Here is an 18,965-nt window from a genome sequence, read left to right as displayed (position 1 = left end):
GTAACTGAACCACTTCGTGTTTGGGCTCGTTTGATTTGTCGCAACAAGATCTTTGACACAAGGTAGTACTGAGGGTCTGATGATGGATCCGGAAGGTGGTGACCGGTACCAATCAACCATGCAACTAAACTACTTCGTGTTTGGCTTCGTTCGATTCGTCGCAACAAGATCTTTGACACAAGTTAGTACTCAGGGTCTGATGATGGAGCTGGACTGTGGCCACGGGTACCAGTCTACCATGTAACTGAACCACTTCGTGTTTGGGCTCGTTTGATTTGTCGCAACAAGATCTTTGACACAAGGTAGTACTGAGGGTCTGATGATGGATCCGGAAGGTGGTCACCGGTACCAATCAACCATGCAACTAAACCACTTCGTGTTTGGCTTCGTTCGATTCGTCGCAACAAGATCTTTGACACAAGTTAGTACTCAGGGTCTGATGATGGAGCTGGACTGTGGCCACGGGTACCAGTCTACCATGTAACTGAACCACTTCGTGTTTGGGCTCGTTTGATTCGTCGCAATAAGATGTTTGACACAAGATACTACTCAGGGTCTGATGATGGAGCTGATGATGACAGACAGGTACCCGTCGCCACCTTCGCGCTCCATCATCAGACCCTGAGTACTACCTTGTGTCAAAGATCTTGTTGAGATGAATAAAACGTGCCTAAACACGAAATGGTTTAGTTGCATGGTTGATTGGTACCGGTGACCACCTTCCGGCTCCAACATCAGACCCTGAGTACTATCTTGTGTCAAAGATCTTGTTGAAACGAATAAAACGAGCCTAAACACGAAATGGTTTAGTTGCATGGTTGATTGGTACCGGTGACCACCTTCCAGCTCCATCATCAGACTCTGAGTATCACCTAGTGTCAAAGATCTTGTTGAGACGAATCAAACGATCCTAAACACGATGTGGTTTAGTTGCAGGGTTGATTGGTAATGGTACCTTCCAGCTCCATCATCAGACCCTGAGTACTGTCTTGTGTCAAAGATCTTGTTGAGACGAATCAAACGAGCCCAAACACGAAGTTGTTTAGTTACATGATAGACTGGTACCCGTGGCCACCTTCAAGCTCCATCATCAGACCCTGTGTATCTTCAGTGTCAAAGATCTTGTTGAGACGAATCAAACGAGCCTAATCATGTTACTACATGGTTGATTGGTATCCGTGACAACCTTAATCATCATCAGATCCTCAGTACCAGTTCGTTTTTAAACCCTCGTTGATACAAACTTTACAACCTATAGGTACCAAATGCAATGACGAAACATGTAAATAAGCGAGTAGGTACCTATAATTTCTTTCGAGTAATATACCTTCATAAGTACAAGTATGGGGCTATTCATAAATTACGTCGTTTCAAATGGGAGGAGTGGGGGGGTCTGGACATCGGATGATGGTAACATGACGTAGAAGGAAACAGATTCATCCGAAGCTTGATTTTTGGATGATTTGAGGGGTTCAAAAATAGATGACGTAATTTATGAACAGCCCCTATGTACATTTGCACTGCATTTAGTATTTTCGTACTTACCAAATAACAGTTTTAGAACTTTAAAAGTTAAGTACAGTTAGTGTTGTTATGGTTGATTTCAATATGCTTCGCGAAGGATCAAGAATGTTTAATCCATCATTGTAGTGCGAGTGTGGTAGAAGGGATCGGCGTACTGAGCTCGCACGGCCTGCCGCAGCGCGTAAAATACCTAAACTCGCTCAACGCCGAAATGTAATAGCGCTCTTAACGCTTCAATTAGTTATCGAATTCAAGGTTAAACAATTGCATTAGAATAAATTGAATGAGTCATACTTATTAGCCATACTTTCATTGACACATCCTTGCGAATACTTGCGACAAAAACAAAGGTCAATGCAGATTCTGATCGTGTGGAGTCACGCCCTTGTGTTACTCAATTCGATATCTCATGAAATTCAAATATAGAGCGCATTACAACAAAACGTTCCTACACACCTTTGGTCGTGACATTCGAATTTCAAAGACAAATAGACTCCTAACCGCAAAGGTTAATATGATAAAATTGGAAAGACAATGTTGTGCAAAAGAAGCACGTATGTCGGTGGCTTGATGGATTATCTTGTTCACGACTTGACGCCAATTGCCTACTTACCTACTCCGATCGCTGGCAAAGTGGCAAACAATGCTAATAATATGTAGAGTGTAGGCGCGTTGTGTAAATAAACTGTAACAGTATTTTATACAATCGTGATATAATGGAGAGCTTTTCTGTCAGTACCGTGTTAAGGCCACGAAGCTTGTTTGTTTTAAACATTTGTGTAACTTAGTCTGTTCTCCAGTCCATGAATTTATTTCTGTAAATTGTATTTAAACTTGTACTTTTTTTTTGTTATTTTCATGGCAGTCTGGCCAAAAAAGTTGGCACAATTTTGCCAAGTCTGTATGATTTCTACTTCTACTACTATACCTCGCGCGTGGAATGATGGTCCCTATGAGTCCTATGTCAGTTAAATTTTACGTGGAGCAGCTGTAACGTAAAATGTATGTATAATTTTTTTGGCAGTTTAGCACATTATTTACCAATTTAATTAATCAAAAACTCAAAATAAATATTTTTAAACCTAAGCCCAATAAAAAAAACTCTTCAAGGAACTGTCTTAAGGACCATCATTCGACGCGAGAGGCATACTTTCTCGTGAAAACTGTCAATGAAGGCGTGTTCTGTCAACGAAATAAGACGAAAAGAGGTTTTAATCTGGTTTCAGTGAAAAAAATAAAGTTGAGCCAAACAGTAAACATTTTCAAAAAGAAAGACACTTCTCCCTCCTTCTTATCTTAGCAATTTAGCTTAACTGATCATTGGCCTTGTATATACGTATTTGCCTTCAGGCAAAATATACTAGAGTCTGTGCGGAAAGAGATCTAGGAAATACATCGTAGCGGACAAAATAAAGGCATGCAACACGTTACATAGGTACCTACCTAAACATATACTAAGTGTTTTACATTTCTCACGTTACTTTCTCTGTAACATGTATGACCACAGTTTGGACTCAAACAAAGCTGTGTGACTGTGATTGGAAATTAGCAGCAGGAGCATTCCAATTTTTTAGATACGATCTTGATTTGATAATGACTACTATTAGTTTCATGACATCTGGCTCGTCGCTTTAATCTCAGTATATATAGTAAGTTACTCTATGGCTTTAATGAGCATTTCTAAATAAGTTTGTGCAAATTAGACGTTGTCACTTTCAATTTCAATTTCAATTCTTTTCACCAAATTATCTAATGATTAACAAAACTACTGTAGATTATTTTCAGTTAATCTATTTTAGTATACAATACAATAATATTAAAAAATATGGGTCGTCGCCTGTTTGAAAGAGGCCTTGACCCCCGCTCCGGGTTTTTCCTGATGCAAAGGCTGTCCATCGCAATCCAACGCGGCAACGCAGCGAGCGTGATGGTCACCTTTGTGTCGGGGGCAGCCCGGGACGGGTTTTAGTAGGAAGTTATTTTTGACATATTTAGTTTGTATCTATATTTAAGTTTAGACAATAAATTCATTCATTATTATTATTTAATTAAAAATGGTAACAAATTAGGAAAGTTCAATCTACTGATAATTTAAAACCTACAATAAATTGTACAAACATTTTGACTATCTAATGTCAAATAAAGATCGTATTTTCAAAACTGGAACTCTCTTTTGGTACTTAATTTGTAAATGTCCACGTTCGTACAAGTTGCATCAGCGGATGTTACAAACAAAATATATGTGCCTAAAACGAACCTCGCCAAATGTAAATTAATGTTATTTTTGCTCCATATAAATTAATGAGATTCAGATAAGCAACAAACCAAACGAGTACTCTGCTTAATTTACTGGTAGGTAATTAGGTATACGATGTTATTTATTTGAGTACGAAATCATGAAGTTGCCACATAACAAATATCAACACCGATTTTATGGGAGTTATAAGGACAACTGGCTAACTACAACTACTGCCCGATTCGAACTTTAAGATACTTCAATTAATAGATCTAGAGACGATATGGATTAGATGTATCAGTGTCAAAAGTTTTTGTTTGAAGAAACGTCACATTTGAGTCATTTGACACTGATATATCTAATCCATATCGTTTCTAGATCTATTAACTGACGTACCTATCTTAAAGTTCGAATCGGGCCGAACGTCTCGTGATTAGCGCTGAATGGGTTAAGTTTTGACTGCCAGTTAATTTGTATCTAGGTATCGTAATATAATTCCCGTTTTTGAGAACTGCTTTAATAGTTTCCGTGTTTAGTAAAAACATACGTTTACTGACGGTAATTTCCTTCACCGAAGAAATTTCGTACATGAGTTCAACCAAGAACGTTTGTACGAAGCTCGGCTTGAACTTCAAACCGCCGAACAAAAGTCATGCCTTCGGTTTGGAAGTCAATAATCATATATTATATAGAATGTACTTACTTACCTACTGAAAAATTAAGGCTTTTAAATATTAGCTTGATTATTGCTAACGACGCCCTCTAGCGACGTACGTTCTTACTGTTTAGAATGGTGGATATCGACGTAGGTATTTAATGCTGTTGGTGCGAATACATTCGAAAGTATGCTACGCCAAGGAGCGCGAGCGTTTCGTAGGAATCGTATAGATGTAGCTGTAGTCACGTACCTATGCAATTATATGCAAAAAAAAAAAAGTTGTCTGTAAAGTCGGTTTACGGACGATAATTTTGCGTGATAACGTCATACGAAAACATTACCATTACATTACGTAACGTTACCATGGAGATCTGTCCACAACGTGACACTTTTTCGTGCATGCTACCGGTGTTCATCGATTTATAAGACGTTATCACGTCAAAAATGCCAAAATACTTCTCAATAGCCGCCACCAACCACAACCAACAAGAATACTCGGTCGACTTTTCCTTTTGGGTCAAAAACAAAACTGTGTTCGCGTCTTTCCTGTAGACATACACAAGAGTTAACCTTAATAGTCCTTAACTCTTGTGTATGTCTACAGGAAAGACGCGAACACAGTTTTGTTTTTGACCCTTTTATGGTTTTGGACCTCAACAATGTTATATTCAAATGAGATCAATATTGCTCATTCAATACTTATAATATAAATTTCTCTTTCTATTTTTCTTTTCTTGGTGTTCCCGTTTTTATATATGCCAAGGCACATTACATTAAAGACTGACTGGGTGGTATTCTACCTGTCCAATGTGCATTGCGTCTCACTCTCTCGTTAAGCAAAATGTGAGTCGCAAATACACATTGGACCAAGATATTGGACACATAGAATAAGAATCTTAAGAACCCCAATTGAAAAGGTCGCAAACAGAAGCCTAAAATCCTACATCAAAAACTTAAAATATTAACGGTTTGGTGCAACCGATCCTAAGAGTGGGGTGGCCCCCACTAGCGTCTCCCGAACGTCGGCGTCTATAGACCGACCGCTTAACTGAGTCCTCGCCTGCGCGGTACGGGGGCGACGGGGCAGGACGACTAAGGGTGACGGGGAAGGTGCGGGCGGCAGGCGTACGGCGCGTACCGCGCAGGCGAGGACTCAGTTAAGCGGTCGGTCTATAGTGAACTCTATGGATACTGCTCGACGCAACTTTGGCGCAACTGCGCAGCGACGCCATTTTCCATAGCGCTGACTAGACGCCGACGCTCAAAAGACGCTATAGTGTCAGGTGAACCTAAGGGTTAATCGTTAATCGATACATTTTCCCTCTCGTTCGTTGCCAAATACTTATAGTCAGACCAAGAATAGTCTGCAGCGGATTTGATAGCCCACGCAGTGCTAGTGTTATTTTAAACGTCAAACTTCTATGAAATTATGACGTATAAATGACACTTGCACTGCGTGGGCTATCAAATCCGCTGCAGACTTTTTATGGACCGACTCTAACTGTCATACAAAACCGCAAATTACATGTTTTATCAAATGAAAATGAGATTCTCATTATCAATTAGGGACATTTATGTACGTTACTTATTTGATTATTAAGGGAAGCCGCAGCCGCAGAAGGGAAACCGCATTTATAAATAACTAGACTAGGCCCAATTCGACTCGAGAAAGTAACAGAAGGTGACTGCTACAAAAACGAAGTACCTATTCGATAACCCTATCTTATACATATTTATTTGTATCATAAATATACATGGTACCTGTGTCACCTTTCGTTACTTTCTTGTATTGCTCCATAGCACTAACTTTTTGTAAAACAAGCAAAGGCAACTGTCACGCAATACGTGCAGGTTTTTTTGTTACAAAAGTCCTAATAAATTTTAGGAGTTGTAATAAGTAATTAAACTACTTAACGACCCGTACACTTAACGCCTTCCTAATAATTATCAAATGATCGAAGATCCCCGATAACAATTAAGTAAATAATAGACTGGAAACATTTTATAACATGCCTGAATATTAAATAGGTATTCTAGTTTTCTGCCGTCTGTACTATGATGGACTGAAATATGCATCAGCATAAAAGATTGACGTTCCTAATGAACATATAATGGGCCAACATGAATAGAAACCGTTGTAAGAATTTTTAGTACCTCATTTATCTCGTCTAAGGTTTGCATACAGTAACATCAACAATTTTAATTGACAACAGGACCTTTGTCGGTGCATATAGGTACATCCGCCGACATCACATTGTTTCACTTATCTGATGAGATGTCCCTATAAAACGAGGGCTCTATGAGATGAGTCCCTTCAATAGAACAGTTTACGTTACGGGAGCAATCGTCCGTTATAAGTGAAACATGGATATCGTTTGGTTAAAGGCTCGTATCATTATCAATATGTAGTGTTGAAATTAGAAAATCAAGTCAGATACGTTGTCAGAAGACGTTTGTCGAAACAGTCAAAATAGTTTGCAGTGCAATTATACCTATATTAAGAGAGGCGATGGAAAATCCATTCAATTTCTTATATTACTACAAAATTCAAACTGGTGTTCCAATGGCTGTTTCGGCCGTTACAGGGCATAAATGCAGTCCGTGATTGCTGGTACAGACTTCTAGTCCTAGAATGTATGCTGTAATATGCGATGCCGTAAGTCAGCGGCCGGCAACCTTTTAGCAGCCAAGGGCCACATTGTAGTTAACGAAGTTGACGCGGGCCGACCTTTGTTAATATGTGTGACATTGTCGTTTGACATACATACAGAATAGTCAGGGGGGCCGCGGGTCGCGGGCCGCCTGTTGCTGACCGATGCGGTAAGTAATTCGTCTGATTCTCTACAGGTGGTGATCTTGCTGAACGGGTGGCTGTTCATCAAGGGCTCGTCTGTGGCCATGTCGCAGCACGCTACCTCCTCGCAGAGCATTGTGTTCCACCAGGCGCAGCCGGCGCTGCCCGCCACTACCACCCGTAATTATAAGTATTTGTATAATGCTAGTGGTTTGTACGTGAATATCGTAATTTTAAACTTAAAAATATCAAATAGATACCTTACTCTTAGTCAAGTTTGTATACGTTATTCTTTTTCGGAAGATGCTAAAATGTAACTAATACTAAATTCTTAATGTACTTTAGGCCACTTGGGTCTGATACATGGTTCCAAACTACCCTTTTTTAGTAATTTTTATTAATATGCACTTTTTTTGCAGCTATATCTTCTTTAGACCAGTACAGCAGAACTCAAGTAAGTAAATCACCTAGCTAACTACTAAAACTAATTTTGTCCTTAGTAAAGTGTCAATGTAAAATATGGCTCTACCTTTATTTTTTTAATTTAAATCATTGTTAAAAGAAGTGTGTGTTTATAGGTAAATTTATTATTTTAGCCAAAGTACGAGTATAAGTATGAGGTGTCAGACCACCAAACGGGCGACAGAAAGAGTCACTGGGAGCGACGCGAAGGCGACAAAGTGCGGGGCGCGTACTCTCTGTATGAGCCCGATGGCGCGCTACGCACTGTCGAATACACCGCGGACGCGGTCCACGGGTGAGTGGTAGAACTGAAGGGCTAACAGGAGACGGCGCGGCGTGGCACGTACTTCCCTGTATGAGCCCCATGCCGCGCTATATACGCACCGTTGAGTACTCGTACACCGCGGACGCGGTCCACGGGTGAGTAGTAGAACTTAGGGACAACAGAAGCTACTGGAGACGGCATGAGGGTGATAAAGTGCGAGGCGTAGAGGTACCCAATATATGAGCGAAATGGCGCGCTACGCACCGTCGAATACAATGCAAAGTCCATGGGATGGGTGAGTTACTTTACTCGTACTTTACGTCGGTGAGTAGTAGAGGGGTGACAAGCAGGTCGGCGAAGAGACATTAGACGCTAGGAGGAGGGAGTGCGTGGGGCGTAATGCTACTAGGTACCTACTAATTGTTACTAGGTACTCATGCAAACTAGCTAAATATTGAAAAACTCTTCGAGAATGTTTTTTAACTTGTATGTGTCCCTAGAATTCCTAGATGAAGAACCTCGACTGCCGGATAAATCAAAAAGTTCACTTATTATTTTTGTGCATTAGGGTAACTTCGAAAGCGGGATAATTTTGAAAATTGCAAATACATATCTAAAACTAGAATCATTTGTTGCCACAGTATGAAGTGCTTCCCGCTTTAAAAGTTAGCCCCATAAGGTGCACTTACATTATGAGTTAACTCGTAAATAATTTTAATAACTTTCAACAATGCATGCCATTCCAGATTCAACGCCGTTGTGCGTCGCGATGAGCCACACCAGCAGACCAAGCTGCAGCACCCTCGTCTGCCGGAATCCCGCAGCCGAGCTCTGGCCAGCAGAGACTACCCCGATAGCCAACAGTACCTCCCTGAGAAGACCCTGCCAACCAGCCCGCGATACGGGCCCAGCAGCAGTGCTAACGCTAACGTGGGCTTCAGTGTCAACCATGTCTCTGGACTACAAGGTCCCGAGGAGAATTATAATTACTAGAGACGAAGAAAACTATAACAGCGATGCCAATGTGTACGTAAGAGTATGTACAGTTTAACTGTAACTCAAACTGAAAAACAAACATGCAACTACTAGGTAAGTATTTATTGTTGAAGTCGTTGTATTTATAAATAATAATAACGAGCATTTAACACATTCATTATATTTGACTGAATGGGACTTAACGGGCCGTATTTTAACGAAGTAATTAATTTAATAAGTATTTTTAAGATTAAATACTGTTTAGTGAAAATAAATTCAAGGCATGAATGGCAAAACCAATGCTTTTTTGTACTTTACGTAGTTAGTTGTAATCCCCGTAATTTTGAAAACTTAGGTCTGATCGACTTAATTTAGCGATTGGTTATTATGGAACGCAGCAATGTCAGAGTGAGAGGTACTTATGCTATTTAAAGTGCATTAGGCAACTAAGATAAAGAAATGTACAGCGAGCTGCAAAAGTGCATAAGTTACGAAATGGAAGTGAAGAAATTGATTGTATAGATTATTAATTGAAGAAATAGTATATGTAGGTTTAGGCGCAGGCTTGTCATTCGTGGTAGTCATTTAGTCGAGATCAATCAGTAATTTTAAGTTAGGAAATACCTAATTAAACCTGATGAATTATTATCATGTATTCCAAAGCAGAAAATTTGCTTCCAATACGAGTATATACACCTTTTTGAAATAGGACATTTTTGTCCGTCATTCAGAATAACTCTCTATAGCAGAAATATAATATACATATCAAATAATCTGTTATTTAAAAATAATATTGTTTTTAGTCGCTGCATATAAATGTAATGAAATAAAACAACGAAGTTTTTAAAAATGCTTTTAATCGTCAGCGCTGGCATTCCAAACGTGAGGGAAAATGCAGGGAAAGTTTCACGATTTGTAGTAGTTGTGGCACCGAGAGAGGTGCCATCCTCACAAGAATAAATAAGGGCCAAGGGTCGAGATCAGTTTCGGTAGGTTGTTGAGTCTAATGATGATGATGCAAATGATGATGGGCCGTCGTGTGATGAACATGAGCATTGAATCTGGAATTATAAACATGAATTTAGAATTGTATAATTATAGCATGCCTATAAACATCTGCACAAAATTAAGCTTTTACCGTTTTAAAGCAGGGAGGTGAAATAAAAAAGGGAGTTTTTTTTTTCTTTTCAAGGGGATTTCCCGTAAATACTGCATAACATTTGATACTTTATGTCGCAATAATTTATTTCTGTGACATTATGGCCTGTTGTAGTTGTCACCAGGTTACGCTATCACATGACCTGCATGCCTTGTTGTTAACTGGTGGTGGCGCTATTGCCCTAAATTCCCATTGGGCACCAACTTTTTTTGTATAACTCGCGACTCGGGAGTCGACTAACTGGCCGGCGAGACGAGACGCTGACATAAATACAAAATATACGCGTCGACTTGAGAACCTCCTCCGTTTTTTTTTTTCGTCGGTTGAAAAATTGATAACTGACATAATTATTTTTTTATAATTGTTTAATACGATTTTGTTATGTTATCCATTTAATTCTATACCTGTCTGCATCGTCACGCTCAAGAATAAATTGGAAATATGTTGGCGAGGACAAAATCTGGACACGGACCAAAGGGGTAAGTCACCTTCCGGTTATAAATCTCTTTCTGAGTAATTTACATATCGCATCATTCGCATCGTAAGCATACCCTCATACTCAAAATACAAAAGTGCCAGCCGGCCTAGCCAAGATGACAATCGCTATCGCTTCGACAACGAAACGCTTTGTGTCTCTCTATCACTCTTCCAAATTAGTGCGACAGTGACAGTTGCGTTTCGATCGCTACGGAGCGTAAGCGATTGGCATGTTGGCTACGCGGCCAGTTTCGTCAAAGTTTATCAACTGGCAGCTAAACTTACCCGCGGTGGTCGTCAGCAGAGTAGTGCACGGAGCGCAGGTTGCCGTCGGGCTCCACCAGCGAGTAGGAGCCCTTCACATAGTCCCCGTGCCGGGTTTCATGCTGAGACTTGTGGTCACCGGTGTGCGGGTCCGACACGGAGTACGCGAAGTTGTAATTAGGATGTGCCCATGCCTGAAATAACGAATATGTAAAATTAAAAACAATTGCGATGATGCTAAATGTTGTACGCTTACCGATTCTGGAACTACCTCTAAACTGAATTTAACTAAGTTCCCAATCTTCCCATTGTATATCATCTGGGTCAAAAACCTTGGAACTGTTCTCTAAGATGACAACACAAAGTATATTTTTTATTCTACAGAACAAAATAAATAATTGTTGGTATTTTTACGTCAAATGATACAGACTGTGAACTTCGTACCTAAGGTTTGTTTTACTTTGCTTAGTAATTATTTGAATTTGTGTTGATGGTGCAAAGTTCAAATAAGCACCATTAAAGTACACATTATACGACCAACATTTATATATTTCGATTCATATGAATTCACAATATACGATGGTACGACATATTACTTACTAGGTCTCATTTTTAATTTGTGAACCTATCTATATTGAGATTAAAGAGAAAAAAAACATCTTACGTGATGGCCATGGTCCCAACCTCCGTGGTGTCCATGAGCGATGCCAAGGTTGTGACCTCCCCAAGCGCCCAAGTTGCCGCCCCAGCCTCCCCAGCTGCCAAGATTTCCGAGATGGCCGGCGTGGCCGAGGTGGCCCGCGTAGCCGAGATGGCCGATATGGCTGAGATGGTGGCCGAGATGGTCCACACGGGATGTGTGCGATACGGCGACCGGGTGTGCGTGCGCCGCGGCGAGCAGGGAGAGGGCTACAATCTGGAATTAGTATTGTTAATGTACAATTAAATAAGGGGCAAGGTAAACCAAAACGTGATAGTAGGTAGATTTATGATGTAGGAATTGTAGGATTGTAGGCCATTAGCAAGTTTAGCAACAACCAACTCTATTCAATCCAATTTGGTCTTAAGGTAACATTCGGATGTCAACTGTAGCTGCAACAGTTGCGGCATTAAGGTGACAGTCCATTTCCAACGACAGCTGCACTACCATTCATTTTACTATGGAGATTGACAATAACACCGAATGCGGATTGGGGACTACACCTTTGAATTTCTTCGCAGATGTATGCAGGTTTCCTCACGATGTTTTCCTTCACCGAAAAGCTAGTGGTAAATATCAAATGATATTTCGTACATAAGTTCCGAAAAATTCATTGGTACGAGCCAGGATTTGAACCCGCGACCTCCGGATTGAAAGTTGGACGTCATATCCACTCGGCTACCACCGCGCGCGCTTGTTTAATATAGGTAGGTAATGGGTCAAACTGATCACTGTGTTATGTCTTTCCTGTAGACATACACAAGAGTTAAGGGCTATAAAGGTTAATTTTCTTATTTAACCCTTATCCACGTGAAAAGGTCCTCCTTTTATTTAGAGAACTATGATAAAATCATTGCTTTCATGCCCACAAGCTGTTAACTATTGCCCACAGGAGAGAAAACTAGCGTGTTATCGCGAACAGCACATTTTTCTCTTATTTCATACAGGACTACATACACTTATCTCATATTCATAGCCCTTAACTCTTGTGTATGTCTACAGGAAAGACATAACACAGTGATCTGTTTGACCCTAATACGGTAATACTAATAAAATAGCAAGGAATCTGTTTACGAAAACGGGTAAAGGCCCCGTTGAGTATGTAAAAGTTATCATACGGCTCTGTAAAAAGCGTGTAATTGCATACTTTACACAGAGCATAAAAGACATTGAAATATTTTAAATTATACATGCATTTTTTGCTTGCTTAGGTAATTATGGCTGGGTGAGGCTAGTAATAGGAGCAAACAATTTAACTGCAAGCTGTACTCCTCAAACCGAACAAGTAACGGCTGGAAAAACAGAGACTTTTATAAATAACTTGTTTTTATATTTTTAGTACACTTTAAAGTTTATTCAAAGACACAATGTAGGTATTGCAAAATTCGTTGTTTGTAGCATAACAAGCCACGTCAATTAGACTGATTAAATAAATAAAAAATATGGCATACATTGAAAATACTATTTATATTAAAGCCAGACCAAGAATAGTCTGCAGCGGATTTGATAGCCCACGCAGTGCTAGTGTTATTTTAAACGTCAAACTTCTATGGAATTATGACGAATAAATGACACTAGTTGTATAATAGTTTAAGTTTTTGAGGAGTAGGTTACAATCTATGTTTTAATTATTTGTTCGTATTACTGGCCACACCCGGTATATTTCGTAGCTACCATACTCGTATAATTATGATAAGATAATATACACATCGTTATTTTGTTATTGTTTTCGGATGTGTGGAGTTAATTTATTCCATATATTTCAATCACGCGATTCAAATCATTAATCATCATCATCACCATTTCTTTATTTCACTTAACAATTTCGAATAGTAACTGATCACTACGTCAACGCTTTAAAGAAAGCAATAGATACTTTATGGTGAGCTTGACAAGTATGCACAATGAGCTAACCTGGGACCACATGTTGACTTGGACTTGTCTAATCGTGTGCAGGACTACAACTACGTAAAAAATCAATGAGCCATCACCTTATAAAGAGGTTTGTTTGCCAAATTTGTGGAGCGCTACAAATGAGTAGGGACAGCTAATTAAAGTAATTAAACCCTACTACAGGGATGTTCTTCTGGATGCTTACCGAGCTTAGGCATATCAACGCTTCGATGTACATAGGTACATATAAAATGCGCTCTCCGATTACGTAGGTATAACGATTTGGCCGTAGTAACATCGGTCCGCCTAAATTCTTACCTCGCCTTTGATCGATAAGCATTTGCAATACACAGCCAGTAGACAATTAACTATAACGAGCTTATTCCGTGAAATCCAGGTCTCGTCTTCGACTCCAAGGACTCGTCACGAACCGTTAAGCACTTTGATCGTTATCCATTTAAGTGTGCGTGTAAACATTCCGGTGCCGGTATATGCTGTGTATGCAACTCTCTGCTATTTTAAGCATGATTGTTCAAAGTTGCAGAAAAACACAATTATAGGTAACTGTACCTACACAACAAAGTCATACATTTATTTTCGTGGTACTAAGATAGGATGCTAAATGTAGGTGGTTGCGAACCTTTTCACGGTATGCTCTACGGTCATAATCTTCCTGTCCTTTCCCTTCTGTAAGTGACTTTAGACTAAAAATCGAGATTAAACCACATACATATAAGCCGAGTTTCTTCACCATAAAACATGGTTAGCTACGAGTACTATAGAGAAATATAAGTAGGTAGGTAAGGAAAGAGTGGTAACTCCATACATCAGTTTTCTTACCAAAACGCGAGTTATTTCGTAGTTGACATCTAGTGTCAAGTAGCGGAATTTATCAGAACTGCTAGTTGACAATAGATGTCGCGACGAACGAAAAATCTAATACTCAACAAATTTTCAGCTAACATTATAACCGGATTAACTGGGAACTATATTATCAACTCCTTCTGCTTCTAATATTGTTTTAACAGTACTACATTTTTCGTTATTAGCGACACTTGTGTCATCTGGTGTCAAGTAGCTGTACTAATAAATCCACTACTTGACGCTAAATGTCGACCACGAAATAACTAACGTTTTGGTAAGAATACTGAGTATGAAGTTACCACTCTCTCCTTACTTATATTTCTCTATGCTGATACTTACCCACCTAGCTGACGACCGTCTAAAGGGGCCCACAGATTACCAGTTCGCCGGACGATATCAGCCTGTCAGTTAAACGCAAAAGTTGACAGCTCCGAACAACTGACAGGCTGATATCGTCCGGCGAACTGGTAATCTGTGGGCCCCTTGACTCATAGGGTAAAGGTGTCAAAAACGATGTCGCTGCCCGGAGTTTTGACATTTGTGGCAGTAATGTCGCGCTGCAAAACTGACGCAGTAGTGCAGCTGCGGTCGAAATCCGAACTCACGTGTTATACTAAAAATGAGTTCTATTCACCTATAAACAGAATTCATTTTTAGTATAAGGTGTTAATAGCAGGCCACCCTTCAATAACTAGCCACCTTATACTAAAATGAATTCTGTTTATAGGTGAACAGAATTCATTTTTACCAGTTATGAAACAGTGCCTAATAATTTACTATTTACCCTACTACCCTATGCAACTACATTTCCTATGCAAGAAACCAATGAGTTCCTATATCTATCGCTCGCGCGTATTATATTAATTGCTATCCCGCCCATGATGACGGCGTTCAATGACACTGCAGGCTGGGTAGCAATATAGGGTCATTGTGCTAGTTTTTGTCCGGTGTCAGTTTCCGTCCACTTGACGAAATTTGAATATAAACCTTCATTGTTGCACAAATTTGGACTTATTGCATCCTTAATATCTAAACAATTTATCTATGTACATAAAAATTATATTTCGCAAGTAGCAAATTATAAATGAAATTTATTATTTACTAATCCGTCAAGTGGACGGAAACTGACACCGGACGGTAAACTGACGCAATTACCCTATTCATGCGTGTGCGATAAAGATAGGAACCGGCAAGTGAATTCTAACCTGTTTTTTTTTTTTTTTTTTTAAGTGAATTCTAACCTAAGTTAACCTATTTTTCTGGCAATAGTGCGTTTCTGTGAGGGTCGCAGTTCTAACCTAACCTAATCTGATTTTTTGTCATTATAATATTTAACTTTCGCGTTTTGTCAATAGTTGGATTCTGAGAGGGTCGCAGTTCTAACCTAACCTAACTTGCTTTTTCGTCAACAGTTCGATTCTGAGGGGGTCACTGTTCTTAAACCTAGCCTAGTCTACTTTTCTGGCAGCATTACGTTTCCGTGGGGTTGGAATTATATTTCTTGGCTGTTTAACTTACGGCTCCGCACCGTTCGCCTCCCTCTTTTACTATACCACGGCATTAACAATCTCTACTACGACACGTTCTCGCATATACAGGATGATTCAGGAGACGTGAGCAGGACTAACACTGCGCATATCGTTAATTATAAGCAACTGTTTCGTATCAGTATTAGTGAGGTTAACGTTAATTTTCTAGTCGGGTTGAAAAAAAAAGTTATTAATTTTTTTTACGATATGCATGGTCGCGCTAAAATTAGAATACTAAACTACCGATATTCTGTGTCAAATTGAATGTGATCAATGTCATCACGGTCTGGTTACTTTTGAAAACTCGTATCTCACTCAAGTTTGACAGTTTATTTTCTTCGTAATCAAAATCCTATTACGGTTAAAGAGGTTTTATGTTTATTAATTAGGTCATGTAGGGTGACCATGATTGTTGAGAATTAAATTTGCTCTCACCAAAAAGTTAAAAAATAGGAAAAAGTGTGGTTGTTTCTCCTAAATACGACGGTGATCGATCAATTATCAGTTACGGAGTGTGCAGGGTTAGTCCTGCTCACGTCTCATGAATCATCCTGTATACAGAGGAATTTCAAAAGTTAAATTTTAAAACCGTTATTACTTTAATTTTATGTTTATAATAATCGTACTATTTAGTATCATATTCACGCATTCAATACAAAGTAGAATTACGAGTACCTGTTTAACCTTTTGAACGCCACAGACGGTAATTGACGTCGACGCAAAATCGTGACAACGACGCCAAAGACGGCATTTGACGTCGATCGTTTTTTGATGAAAATCTACTGAATAACACCCCACTTTTAGGTTGGCATTATTTCAATCAATCAATCAATCAAATCAAAAATATACTTTATTCATGTAGGCCTAGCAACAAGCTCTTATGAATCGTAATTAATCTTAATCTAATTATGAGAGCAATTTATTGATGTTAATATTATTCCATAATAAAATTGGATTATTATACATATCAAATTTAACACTAAGAATTTCACAAAAGGATCGTCAAACATTAAAAAGATTGTATAAAAAAATACTAGTCTAGAATTTCTAGAATAAAATCTAAATGTCAAAAAAAAAGCATAAGTAACAAAAGAAGTAGATAGTATTACATCGGAATATCCATTTCCTCATCAATAATCAAATATACCTAATAAATAAATAATCATTTCGAATAACAATTAATCCCACGTTGTAATATCATTCATGTAGTCTTGTGTGGTATAATAAGCTTTAGAAATAAGTTTACGCTTTACATAATTCTTAAATTTATTAATAGATAATTCAGTAATATGGTTTGGAAGTTTATTATAAAATCTTACACAATTACCCATGAATGATTTTTTAATTTTATGGAGCCGAGTGAAGGGCACTGCGAGCGTATGTTTATTTCTAGTATTAATATTATGAATTTCACAATTTTTCCTAAAATTTACAATATTTTTATGTACATACAGAATATTCTCATAAATGTATTGACAGTGCACTGTCATTATGTCAATTTCCTTAAATTTATCTGTAAGTGAGTCTCTATGGTTCATTTTGTATATTGCTCGAATAGCCCTCTTCTGCAGAACAAAAATGGTATTTATCTCTGAAGCACCGCCCCACAGTAAAATACCATATGCCATAATGCTATGGAAGTAACTAAAATATACTAATCGAGCTGTTTTCACGTCAGTTAACTGAAGGATTTTGCTCACTGCAAAAGCTGCAGAGCTCAGTCTATTCGAAAGAGTAGCAATATGGGGACCCCACTGGAGTTTAGAATCTAAAGTTATACCAAGAAAAACTGTACTATCAACTAATTCCAATTCCTCATCCTTCACAATGACACTTGTTTGCACATGCCTTACGTTACTACTAGTGACAAACTTAATACATTTAGTATTTTCTCATTTAACAATAAATTATTAACATTGAACCAATTTACTACTTTTGAAATGGCTTTGTTTACATCATTGTAAGCTTGTTGCTGTCGTTTGACTTTGAAAATAAGTGAGGTGTCGTCTGCAAACAATACTATATCATGGTGGGTCTTAACAAGGAATGGCAAGTCATTTATGTAGATAAGGAACAGGAAAGGCCCCAATATTGACCCCTGTGGTACACCCATAGAGACCAATGACCCAGGTGATCGCTGTCCATTCACATCGACCCTTTGTATTTTACCATTTAAGTAGGACTTAAGTAAATTCAGTGCCGATCCTCTAACTCCGTAATAATGAAGTTTCCTGATTAATGTTTCATGACAAACACAGTCGAAGGCCTTAGATAAATCACAGAAGACACCTAAAGTATCTCGTGACTCCTCCCAAGCATCGAAAATATGCTTAATTAGCTCAACACCGGCATCGGTTGTTGAGCGACCCCGTGTAAAACCAAACTGCTTATTATGCATCAAATTATTAACGTTAAAATGTCGTACTAATTGAGAAAGAACTAATTTTTCAAAAATCTTGCTAAATGTTGGTAGCACAGATATCGGTCTAAAGTTAGTGGGGTCAGAGCTGTTACCAGATTTAAATAAAGGAATTACTTTACTATGTTTCATTAGATCAGGAAACTCGCCGCAATCAACACTGTTGTTAAATATAACTACCAAGTCAGGCGCTACAATTTCTACTAAGGATTTGACAGCATGGACAGAGACTCCCCAGAGGTCATTAGTTTTTTTGACATTAATTGATTTAAACGCCTTTATTACATCTGAGGTACAAACATGTTCAAAATGAAGGTCTCCACAACACTCTGGAGCGTTATGTTTTAATAATGTAACAGCAGATGAGGGTGATGAATTTAAATCCTTAGTTGTGGATACTGGTACCTCGGTGAAAAATTTTTCAAATTCTGTAGCTACTTCTAAATTGGAATCTATAATTTTGTTATCAATGTTTAGTTTAAGCTCTTTAATTGTGTGTTTAGAGCGACCAGTCTCCACATTTATAACTTTCCAGGTTGCTTTAACAATGTCGGAACTACTTTTTATTTTCTGACTTAGATAATTTCGCTTAGCTATATGACAATCTACTTTAAACTTCTTCGAATACTCCTTCACATGTTCTTTAAATTCATCACTCTGATTAAACCGCCGTTCCTCATATAAGGCATACAGTTCACGTCTTCTTTGATGTAAGTCCGCAGTAGCCCACTCACTAAAAACTGATG

At 38.6% G+C, this 18,965-nt stretch overlaps 3 protein-coding genes across 3 annotated transcripts in view; 1 reads left to right on the top strand and 2 right to left on the bottom strand.

Annotated features, from left to right (window-relative positions):
* Positions 1-2,151, bottom strand: part of LOC134793644 (uncharacterized) — a 29,348-nt gene extending 27,197 nt beyond the window's left edge. The window contains exon 1 of the transcript XR_010144566.1: positions 1,819-2,151. The gene's annotated coding sequence lies outside the window, so the exon portion shown is untranslated. The remainder of the gene's footprint in view (positions 1-1,818) is intronic.
* Positions 2,152-7,050: 4,899 nt separating this feature from the next.
* Positions 7,051-8,966, top strand: LOC134793898 (uncharacterized). Its single transcript, XM_063765611.1, has 5 exons — positions 7,051-7,074; positions 7,266-7,392; positions 7,632-7,666; positions 7,809-7,969; positions 8,686-8,966. The coding sequence occupies exons 1-5, from the start codon at positions 7,051-7,053 to the stop codon at positions 8,930-8,932; spliced, it is 594 nt and encodes a 197-aa protein (XP_063621681.1). The 3' UTR covers positions 8,933-8,966.
* A 792-nt stretch (positions 8,967-9,758) lies between these two features.
* On the bottom strand, positions 9,759-13,543 carry LOC134793686 (adult-specific cuticular protein ACP-20-like). The gene is made up of 4 exons (XM_063765338.1): positions 13,429-13,543; positions 11,479-11,730; positions 10,836-11,008; positions 9,759-9,975 (listed from the first exon to the last, which is right to left on the bottom strand). The coding sequence occupies exons 1-4, from the start codon at positions 13,438-13,440 to the stop codon at positions 9,918-9,920; spliced, it is 495 nt and encodes a 164-aa protein (XP_063621408.1). The 5' UTR covers positions 13,441-13,543; the 3' UTR covers positions 9,759-9,917.
* Between the last annotated feature and the right edge of the window lie 5,422 nt (positions 13,544-18,965).

This window comes from Cydia splendana, chromosome 9, assembly GCF_910591565.1.
Source record: "Cydia splendana chromosome 9, ilCydSple1.2, whole genome shotgun sequence".
In the NCBI taxonomy this organism is placed as follows: Eukaryota; Metazoa; Arthropoda; class Insecta; order Lepidoptera; family Tortricidae; genus Cydia; species Cydia splendana.
Note: the sequence above shows the minus strand (reverse complement) of the source record. Positions and strands in the feature narration are given on the sequence as shown.